This window comes from Octopus bimaculoides, chromosome 6, assembly GCF_001194135.2.
Source record: "Octopus bimaculoides isolate UCB-OBI-ISO-001 chromosome 6, ASM119413v2, whole genome shotgun sequence".
Taxonomy (NCBI): domain Eukaryota; kingdom Metazoa; phylum Mollusca; class Cephalopoda; order Octopoda; family Octopodidae; genus Octopus; species Octopus bimaculoides.
The window spans coordinates 72,956,378-72,968,280 of record NC_068986.1 but is presented as its reverse complement, the minus strand read 5'-3'; the positions used below and the strand labels follow the sequence as shown (position 1 = coordinate 72,968,280).

General features: G+C 33.9%; 1 protein-coding gene across 3 annotated transcripts in view; it reads right to left on the bottom strand.

The window, feature by feature from the left end:
- Positions 1–205: 205 nt before the first annotated feature.
- The window catches only part of LOC106873631 (uncharacterized), a 26,204-nt gene continuing 14,506 nt past the window's right edge, over positions 206–11,903 (bottom strand). For 2 of the 3 annotated variants that reach the window (XM_014921088.2, XM_014921082.2), the window contains exons 2-4: positions 4,720–4,860; positions 2,945–3,106; positions 206–1,288 (exon numbers count right to left, since the gene is read on the bottom strand). In XM_014921088.2, the coding sequence (XP_014776574.1) occupies positions 447–1,288; positions 2,945–3,106; positions 4,720–4,828 (1,113 nt within the window). In that variant the 5' untranslated portion in view covers positions 4,829–4,860 and the 3' untranslated portion in view covers positions 206–446. Of the gene's footprint in view, positions 1,289–2,944; positions 3,107–4,719; positions 4,861–5,111; positions 5,242–11,903 lie in introns of those variants that run through there. The other variant, XM_014921096.2, reaches the window with a different exon arrangement.

Below are 11,903 nucleotides of genomic sequence, written 5' to 3'. Positions count from 1 at the left end.
AACTGGATGATAACAGAATGAATAACACTAGAGATACTTTCTGAGCCAGATGGTGGTGTTAAACTGGGTGAGAGATTAAATTTACCATCCAAGAAAATGGATGTAAAATAAATAGAAAATAGCTGAGTTTCATATAAAATAATTTGACCAAAACTATTATTGTTTTTCTGAAAGATCAAATTTACATATATAACAAAACTAAATATAAAAATATATAAATGTATTTCTGTTTTATGCATGCAGTAATTCAAATACAAATATATTTTAATTTTTTTCAATTCATATAGTTATAATCATTGTTCAAGATGTGATTTTTACACAAGACACTGCTACGGTGCAGAAATGTATGATATATCTGATGAAAATAAAATGACATGAGATATTCTTTGTTCTGGTGAGAACATTAGTGTGAACATAGTTTTTTCGTTGCTTTCTATTTATTTTACTCAACTTTTCCATTTCTTAAGTACATCTAAAAAGCTATAGAAAGCTTTCATTTTTTCCTCATGCATTTTACGCATTTCCAGGCGGTCTTCTTCTTGCTGGCGTTTCTCTTCTTCTTTGTTTGCTTTGAGCCAGTTCAAAATGTCCATGGTACTGCATTCTGAAGAACGCGGTCGTTTTGGCTTAAAGCGTCGAACCTTTTCTGTGGAACTCTCAAGAATTTCAGTTGCAGAGTTAGATGATGTACTAGCCAAACTAATTGAAATCACATTTGATTGTCCAAGAATCTCTGAGATTTCATCATAGAAGCTACACTTTCGTTTTAATCCTGAGTTTCTATTATATTCTTCAACTTTTTTGAAAGACAGTTTTAGTGATTTCCATTTGTTTTCACATTGACGAGCGCTAATTTCAAACCCATACTCAAGCATCTTTTTAGAAATTTCTTCCCAAAGATTCTTTTTTTTAATGTTAGGTTGCAAAAAAAGTTCATGATAATGCTTATAAAGTTCTATGAAGAGCCTTGTCGACTGTTCATTCCATTGGTATGCATCTTTCTTGAAATCAGCTATATTGATGCCATTCTTTGATGTGAAAGAAGATTCTTCTGGAAGTTGGACAGACTCTGAAGCTATTGGGGTGCTGCCATTAGTTGTACTTCCGATACTAACTGTAGAAGGTGGATTAGACCAGACTGGAGGAAGAGGTAAAGCAGGAGAGGCAACATCTACTGGTGATGCAGAAGCTACTGAAATAGTTGGTTGGGTAACAGATGTTACAACAGGCACAACAGAGTTTATATCCTTTACAGAATTCTTTATTGCTTTGACATCCTTTCCTCCATCTGAAAAAGTCAGCAAAATAATGCAAAAATTATAGAAAACATTTTGTAAATCGTCTGGCAATTTAGACAACTTCTAAATATTCCCAAAACCAACAATTTTTTTTCCCCTAATTGTTTTCTGGAAAAACTGGTAATGTATTATCCAATTCTCAATAAATTTTGGTGCTCAACAGTGGGTCCTTCATAGGGGTAGCCAGCAGCATCATAGGCCCCTGGGGAAATCAATGCACTGAACCCAATAGTATTAATTTGACAGCAAGACAGAGCATACATAGATCAGATTTGAGCTCCTAAACCTATGAAGCATCCAGGCAACTACCAAGTGTGCCTGTGCCTTAAGACAGCACTGGGGGCAGCTCAAAAGGGAGCTGCTATGTTGCTGCTCAAATAAAGAACACATTAGATGGTGTTGTCCAAGATACTAGTAAAAATAGCAATAATAACTTTCCATGTACTAAAGTAATAATGTTTGAATTTAGAGAAGCAAAAATGTTTAAATTATTGGTACACATTTTTTGAGTGAATGCCATTACAAGACAAGATATAATATATATATGCATTGGACTTCTTTCTGTTTTCATCTACCAAATCCACTTACAAGGCTTTAGTTGTCTTGGGCTACAGTAGAAGACACCAGTCCAAGATCAAGCAAGCTGCTTGATTACATGACCATACCTGCACTTCACAGCTGTGTCTGCATGCCTCACAGTCATACCTGCATCTCACAACCACATATGTGTACAGTCATACATACATATATAAAAACACACATGCATATATACGGGCCCACACCCAAACATATATGTGTGCATGTGGGTGCGTGTAGGTGTGTTCTGTGTGTCTTTGCTTTACATTGTACAATAAAAGTTTTCAAAATGTAGTATCTATGGTCAACACTAAAGACAGAAAAGCAATATAGGTCTGGAATTACTTCCATAAAAGAATCTCTTCCCATGACATACACCTTCATCAACCAAAGTAATTAGAAGGAAGGGAGTGAAACGGTTGACCATATAAAAAGAAGGGCACACAGCAATAATTACATAGTGCTGACATTTGTAAAAAATTACCCAAACTCTACACCATGCGGTCGACAGGTTAAGAAGGACCTCTCAGATTCCTGAAGGTGCAAGATTCTCTCTCGTGACAGCAGTAAACTGAACATCTGGCCAAAGAAGGTACTGGTGGTGGTCCAGCTAGCAGGGGACAGCAAAGATCCAGAGAAGATATATATTAAACTACACCAACATCTATCCATCCACTTTTTCCACCCAATTTTCCTGGACAGGTCCATGGGGTAGAGTCTTCAGGCAATCTTCCATCACACCCTATCAGAAACAACCATCATTACATTTTCTGGCTAGATTCCCAAGTGTGACCAACTGAGATTATGGATATTACCCAACCAGCTCATTCATGGGTGATGGGTCCACTTTTACGTCTTGTGCCAATTGGCAAAATTTAAAGAATCTCTCTTGTGATTCCTTCCTACGACATTCTAATCACATGTCAGTAGTACAAGAGCTGTTGTATCTCAACATCTCTACTCAAAATTAAGAGAATTATTAATCAGTTACGAAATAATATGAACACAACGTTGAACATAGTATTTTAAATGAATAAATATTAATATAATTACATTGGTAAATGCCTTACCTCCTTCATTTGCTGAATGCCACCGTTCATCAGATTCTAACAGAACAAATACTGTATCATTAGGAAGAAGTGCAAAATAATCTTCATCATCTACATCAGTTCCATCAGCTTCCAAAACTAATCGAATATCTGTCCCAGTGGTTAACCCAAGTTTAAGTTTTCCTACAATAAAAGAGATCAATAAATAATATTAATTTTATCCTTAAGTAGAAGGCCAAAATTGTGAATGAATACAAGAAGTATCAATTAAATGGAGTACAGCATATTACTGGGATTTCTCAACCATAAAGTCAAACTTAGAAAGAATGAAAAAGAAATATAAGAATAAGAGTAAACGCTGCATGTTCTATTATTTGTGCAGCCACTTTCTTTATTCTGTGTTGTATCAACATTGTCATTTAGTTTATGGGATTTGATATATTTCAAAATGAAATCTTATTCTTTGTCATGAGCTTTAGTGATGCTTCAACAGGTTGTTGTTGTTTAACCACAGAATTGAGCAGACTTATGATCAAAAGCTTTCCAATCATTAACATCTCATTTTTTTCAGAAATTATATATATATGTACACATTATCCAACATGTCCTTCACTTTTGGTCTTAAATGATAACATGTGATAAGAGGGGCATTTCGTTGCCATTTCTAGTAGGTGAACTAAATACTTAGAGGCTCCTTCATTGACTAATGTTTTAATTGTGATCTATGCTGGCATAGGTTGGACTGTCTTGGAAGAGAATTTTCTGCCAGGACTATTTCCTTAGGAGAAAGTCTTCTCCATGTCCAAATGCATTCAAATGTATTAAATATAATTTTACCCCAAAATATTTTATCCAATGCTGCTTAGTGTGACATTATTTATCTAATTTTAGTCTCACCAAGCTTTACACACTTCAACGAATGTATCATATAAGGTTTTGATAAGAATGATTTTTTTTACTTATTGAGCTATGAATGACAGATTTGGCATTCATAGCTGAGAAAGTGGAATAACATAAACGCATGTGTCCTATCATCCAATGATGCCATTCACAGTGCAGCATGTATTTTCACATATGTGCAGGAGGAGAATTTCTGCTTTTGTCTATTTCCACAACAGCAGATTTTCTCATATCCAAATGTACTGTAATATGTTAAATATGACTTCACACAAATGTCTTTACATGTATTTTGATACAATAACCATTGATTGTATTTTGGAGATTTCTTCAATATCTTTGGCTTTAATGGTTATCTTTCTTATTGTTAACCAATATGACAGAGTCAATTGATTATATCTATATTTATCATGGAGCATCACCAAGGCTAGGTCTTAGCAAAACCCTGGTCCATCTCCACACAATATCAATATTGTTTCAAGAAATGTTTGTTGTACTTCCATTTTGTTTAAAGGTTTGGTGTGGAGAAAGGGAACTGTGTCCATGGTCCTCATAAATTTTGCAAGAAGTTGAAGTTTACATGACTGATATTCTTGATCAACACATAGTTTGTGGTTGCAGGAATAAATTAACAAGGACAAAAATTTAATTTTGAGGAAGAAGTATCAGTTTATGTAAATATTTAGCAAGGGAATTAATAAGAGCCAATCTAAGATTTTTTTTTTTTTTTTAGTTTGTGTTATAAATACAATAAAATCAGCTACTCTTATGTTTTCTAAGTTTGCAATTTTAACAATTAAAAATATGTAGTTATGTATTTTCACCTCACATCTTGTTTAATTATTGATTTTATATTGTTACAAATTACTGAATACAAAACAATTACAAAAATATTTTACCCTTTAAAACTAAATCTTGCAGATTACTTGCTACAACAGGTTTTTTCGTAGTTCTTTCGCTGTTCCAGATTTTAAAGGCCTTGGCATTTTGGTTAGGAGTTTGGCTCATGTTTGAAGAAAAACACCTACATCAAGCAACCTCTGAAAGATAAAGGAAACAAAAATTTAATATTTAACCCTTTTATTGACATTTCTAGTAGAGGCGCTCAAAGCCAAGTTCTAAAGTTAAGTGGAGTGAACACATAAAAGGTGTCAAGAAACATACCAAATAGTTTTTTTACCCATTTCCCTTATATTATGTGAAATCTTTTATTAGTTATAATATACATAATTGTATTCTACATTCATTAATTTTATGATTCAGTAACAATGGCATTATATATGAAACTTACAACTACTAATATAGGTGTGACATGAAAAAGATGTAACTCCAGAGAATTATCCAGTGTTGAGCAGTTATGACAACAGGGTTTGTTTTGGTTCTTCAGATGTCAGTAGCCACCAACACATCACAGGATATTGAGTAGATAGTTCAAAAACACAGGAGGTCAGTCAAATAAAGTAATGACTCTAGAAAGTGCTTTGAAGGCCATGAAATTAACAAAAAAAAAAAAAAAAAAAAAAAAAAGAGGTTCAATTTTTATCACACAAGCAAATTGAAGAGGTAAAAATAATTGTTGAAAAGTTACCAATTTTGAAAAAATGTGCTCTTTTATTAGCTACACCAATGGAAAACATATATTCATTAGGACTTTTATTGTCCTTAACTGCAGAAAGCAGTTTTATATACCACTCTATTTTTGTTGAGGAATATCATGTTTGAAACTATTTTCTGTTGACAATATGTCAAGTTTATTGAGGCAACATAACTTGCAGAAAATACTGATTCTATTTTTTGGTAGATATTTAACATCATTATTGGAGTCATCATCATCATCATCATCATTTAACATCCGCTTTCCATGGGTTGGACGGTTTGACATGGAGCTATCCAGACTCCAGCTGGTATGGTTTCTATGACTGGATGCCCTTCCTAACACTTAACAGAGTGTGCTGGGTGTGTGCATCCAGCACCAGTACCTGAAAGGACAATCCTGTATGTGTAGAAGACAGTGATGTTACTTAGCTTGATGTATCTTATCAAGGACAGCAAATCACCACATCTCCCAGTCTCTTGTCATTTCTTCAATGAGGCCCAGTGTCTGAAGATCATTTCTCACCACTTTATCCCACATCTTCCTGGATCTACCCCTTCTAAAGGTACTCTCCACAATTAGAGCTTGCACTTCTTTATGCAGCTATCCTCATCCAAACGCATCACATGATCAAACCAGTGCAGTCTTCTCTTTTGCACATAACATCTGAATAACTATGAAATTTAATTTTTAAAGTAAAAGAGTTAAAACATTATCATTTTTTGTCCTCCACCCCAAATTTATAGTTTACAACTAGTTTTTTCTTACTTAAATCACAAAAGAATATCAATAAATGATGATGGTTGTTACTGGTGTTTGTTTTTGGAATCTTGGATGTTCATCATCAGAGATGCTGACACATTTCAATCAGTATTCTCTTTGGTCATCTTTAAGTGACACTCCTGAGCTAAGCTAGAGACCTACCCTAGAACCTTTATTTAATCCTTTAGCATTCAGGTTAGTCTGTCAAATGCAATGCTTATTTATTCATGTTGTTTTGAATTATTCATACAATATTTCATACCTTCAAGATTTCAATGATATGATTGTTTAGTTCTAGTATGACATTGTAGAGTAAGGTCAGACAGGCCAGGTCTGGCCAGTTTGAGCATAAAACAGGTAGAATATTTTGGCTGGATATGGCCACTTTAAATGTTAATGGGTTAAATACTAGATCTTTTATTCTAACCAATCAAACAGCCGATCATTGTCAGAAACAGTGTTGTCATTTTGATGTACAATATATACTCAAGTAATATTTGATCTTGCCAAAAAGTCAACCTAATATTTTAGGTCTATCTCAGTAAATATACAACTGGGTGCAGTGTATCATTACATATACAATTTGTCAGTCTAACAAATCCAGAGACAGAGGGAAAAACTAAAGAAAATTTTAGTTATACCAGCCTTCTGGAATGTATCACCATATGTTATTACTTAAAGATATTGGCCATGGTAATGATTTATTAATGTGGGTTTTATAGCACAAAATGTGTGCTGATGTGTATTACCATAAATGAATTTCCATAAATCTTCATACTTTTGTTTTGTAATGATTTACACAAACTAAGCCTTTGCCAACAAAAATTACAATGCAAATTTAACATGAAATTCAATCCTAGGAAAAGAAACATCTACATAATAGTCAACCCTTTAAATTCAGCCTTAAAAAATGGTCTGAAAAACTCAACTTTTATTTGGGTATATACAGTATTTTGGCATTTGTCATAATATTTGTTCAAATACTAATTTGTAAAATCAGTATTTGTTTCATTTTAAAAAAACAACGGTAAAAACAAAAATGCAGGCAATTATTAATCGCTAAAAATATGCATATAAATGCTAATGATAATCTTGTTTTGAGGAATAAAACTGTTATTATTTTAAGCTAAATAAAAGTTAAGTTCGGCCCCTAGATTATCTCAGAAGAAAGTATTTAGCTTGGTACTTTATTCCTTCTGTTACTCCACTATTAATGAGTAACCAGAAACAAACACAGTTTCTTCTCATTGTAATCAAAACAAAAAAGTTATGAATACTATCTTTTTAAAGAGTAGTATTTTTACAGTTGGTAGAACAGAGAGTAAGTTAGCTTTAAGCTGATTAGGAAGACTTTCATTTGGGGAATTGTTGATTGTCTTTAAGTTAACATGTTTTATAACGTCTTTTCTGAGGTAATATTTTCTTTGTTATCAAACAAATCTTAAATATAGTTTACCATAACAATTAGACCATATTCCATTTCCAATGGAAATCAGCATAAAAAGAGTTGAATTTGATGTGCATTGTATAAACTAAGATGACAACTACCTAATTCACAATATTTTTAGCAGATGACCATGTAGCTTCATTGTTACTAATTAGTGAGAGGAGGAGGGCCGACAACCATGATCTATATAGGACACTGAAGGCATGTGACATTAACCCTTTATCATTTAAACTGGCCATATCTGGCCAAATTATTCCACATGCTTTATGCTCAAAGTGGCCAGATCTGGCCACACCCATCTATCCCATAATGCCATTCTAAAAATAAACAATCACAACATCGAAATCTTGAAGTGATAAGATAATGCTTGATTAATTCAAAACAATGTGTATTAATAAGTATTACATTTGACAGAATAATCTGAACTAGCAGGACCAGTGAATATTTCATAGAATTAATAGTAAACTTATTGAGGTATTTCTGAAAAATTTATCCAAAAAACCTGAAAGTGTAGCCTGTGTTGTGTCTGTATCAAAAGATAGTCACTTGTCTGCTAATCATTGAAAAGTGAAAGAAATTGAAATACAATGATTACTTAATGCACTTTATATATTTTATACACAATTTTATAGACTTAATACACATCACTCTCCTTTCTCTCTCTCTCTTCACCTTACCCCCTTTTTCTTTCACTCTTTGCCTTTCCCTTCAATTAATCACATGAAAGCATTAAAGATGGGCTAAGTAACAGAAAAAAAAACTTAGTTAAAAGAAATTACACATTTCACGCACCACCATCTCTCCCCTTCCTCCTTCCCCCTTTAACTAATCATGTGGAAGCATTACGGATGGGTTAAGTAACAGTGGAACAAACAGAATTATTATAAGATACTAAAGGGTTAAGATAATTGAGGTTTAGTTTTGATAGTTGCAAACTGATTTCAGTAAAATAAATGTGGGACGAGTAGTAACACTGTTGTGGAGAGAGAAGCTCCCATACCATATTGTCTTGCAGCAGGCTTCCATGGGAAATTTTATTCCACTAATACCTTCTGACAATCAATACTTATATTTTAAGTTTGGTACCTATTCTATTGATCTCTTTTGCTAAACTGCGAAGTTACAAAGCAACATTGGTTGTCAGGTTGTGGTAGCGGTGGGAGGCAAGCATACGCACACACACACATGACAGGCTTCCACACAGTTTCTGTCTACCAAATTGTTTCACAAGGCATTGGTCAGCCTGAAGCTATAGTAAAAGACACTAGTGCAAGGTGCCAAACAGCAACATTGAACTTAAATCCACATTTGCAAAGTAAGCATCTTAACCACACGAACATGCCTACACACACACACATAAGTGTGTGTGTGTGTGTGTGTGTGTGTGTGTGTGTGTGTGTGAGTAAAAGGGATTACAATCTGAGCTGTTATCATGAAGCATGTCTGCAAATCTCAGCTGTCAACAATATGTAGATATTTTATGTTTATGAAGAAAACTATTCATACAAGTTGAAATTCCTTGTCCAGTATATGAGCCACAGTGTATGTATATATTGAAACAAAGACAGGAATTTATGGTATTATTTTTAATTCTGTAGTTACAATTGTTTCATTACAACATGAGAAATACATTTTATGGACATAAATGTTAATATTAATAATTATATGATTATAATGAATTCATAATATTATAATGCATACACAGACATTATTATTTAGTACTTACGTGCAATTCAATAGACACACATACACACACAAACGTGTGTGTGTGTGTGTGTGCATATGTGTGTATGAATATATACATATCAGAAAAGCATAAATTTCACATATAATTCATACATTAATTGTGCTCAGCTTTAGTTTCATTAAGATAAACACCAAACAAACGCATAATTATATAATTGTGATACATAATTAATTTAAATTGAAATAATTTACTACAATGAAATAAGGTTTGAGTTTAACAACCTATTATTAATTGAGTTCTAAATTGCCATGGATTTATTTTTTGATGTTTATATATGAATTTGCTATATGGATATCCATTACAAAAACAGAAATTCAGCTACCCAGAGTTTCCTGGTAGGAATATGAAATTTATTTCACTATTTTTCATGTTAGTAATGTCAATATGGTGGGTTAGTAACTCTGTATGATTTAAGAGAACTTTAAATAAGAACATGTAGTTTGAAAAAGACAGAAAGTGATGAAAGGTAGATAATTCAATGAACATTTAATAAAGATAGGTTCTTAGATGGGGTGAAAATTTCATAAACCAAGCAGAAAGGAAAACAAAAAGTGGAAAGGTTGTTGGAATGATAGAAGTTACAAGAGTTATCAGGCATTTGTGGTGTATAAACAGGATATCTCACTGCAAACATGATGGTACAGGTGGAATATATTCACTGATTGGAGCTCCATAGAATTGCAACCAAATTAATGGGTTGTGGTCTGTCTGCTAGTTTATATTTAATTCCTACTAAAATATACAATGGAAAGTGTGATATGATGAGAAAATTTCATTCCTGGTATTTATACAGTCCCAGGAGGTTTATAAATTCATCAAATGATAAAGTATAATAAGCGAGCCAACAGAACAACTTTCTGATTCATTAATACATGATCTGGTCCTAGAATCTCCCAGTTGACGCTATAGGATGCCCGTGTCCTTAATCTTCCAGATAAATGCTGAGATGGTTGTGGTATGTCTCTTTTTGAAGTACCTAAAGGAAGATGGTTGTATCTGAATTTAAATTTTCCTTCCACAGATCCTTTGTAGTGCTTGGTTTCTGTCCAGCTGGTGTTGTTGTTTGCTGTTACTTGTGCCTTGTGAAGAATGGAGGACATATCAACTACCTATCCGAGAGGACACATAGATTTATCTCTGCATGTGCACCCAGGACTAGTTTAAAGCATTTGTTAAAATGTTGATATAGGCTTTTACATTAGGGAAACAGAAATAAGTAATGTTAACTGAATCTGTTAAATATTTTGTTATAACTATGGTTGTGGGGAAAGTGTTTCTTTAATAAAAGTAAGAATTTTCTACCTATATTTGACATAACATTTAGAGAGAAAAGCAGAGTGAACCATAAAAAGGTTGCAGGACCTACTCCTACATCTACATGGTTGAGAAGGAGGAGGGCTATAAAAGAATTTATCAACAAAACCACTATCCTGTAAAGCTTTAAGACATGGGCTGCCTTTACAAATAATTAATTTACATATGATTCTATAGCTAAATTTAAAAATTAGCCATAGACTGGTCTGTCATAAATGATGTCATATTATTCTGGCTATGGACCAGTAAGGTAGACAAACCTAATATTCTCAATTTGGTTTGCAATAACTTTGACATCTGATATGTGGAACACTGTACACCTGTACAGAGAATGTTGATTTGATAGAGGAAGTGAGCACGAATATTTGATCATTATAAACAAATCATCTGTATGGGTTGTTCAGCAAACTGGTGGCTCACTATGATCTTGAGTTCTTGGTTGCAGAACGAAACCCTCATCTGTCATTATGACAGGAGAGCCCATCACTACCACCATCATTTGATGTCCGTTTTCCATGCTGGCATGGGTTGGGCAGCCTGATAGGGGTTACATAAGGTTCCAGAGTCTATTTTGGTTTGGTTTCTACAGCTGGATGCTCTTCCTAATACCAACTGCTTTTCAGAGTGTACTGGGTACTTTTCATGTAGCACTATCACCAGTGCTTTTTATGTGGCACCATGACCAATGCTTTTTACATGGCACCAGCACCAGTGAATTTTATGACACCAATGCTTTTTACAGGGCACCTTGGTCTCAGGATATCAATTCTGTTGTGGAGGGCAGGTCTTGTTGAGTACAGCAATGCATCACATATCTCAGTCTTCTGTCATCTTCATAAAGGTGAGCATTTTGAGATCAGCCTTCAATATTTCATCTCATGTCTCCTGGGGTCTCCCTCTTTCACAACTTCTCTCCACTTTAAGTGATCAGCACTTGTTTATGCAAATGTCCTCATCCATCCACATCACATAACCAAACCTGTGCAGTCTCGTCTCTTCCACACTGCATATAATCTTCTTATGCCTATCTTTTCTCTCAAAACACTAGTGCTCCGTCACGTGTACACTGATATTGCACATCCAACAAAGCACACCAATTTTATTCCTCTCTAGTCTTCGCACGTCCTCTGCATTCAGGGCCCATGTATACACACACACACACACACACGTGTGTGTGTTAGAGTGATATAGTTTTCATGAAGCAATATCTGATATATAT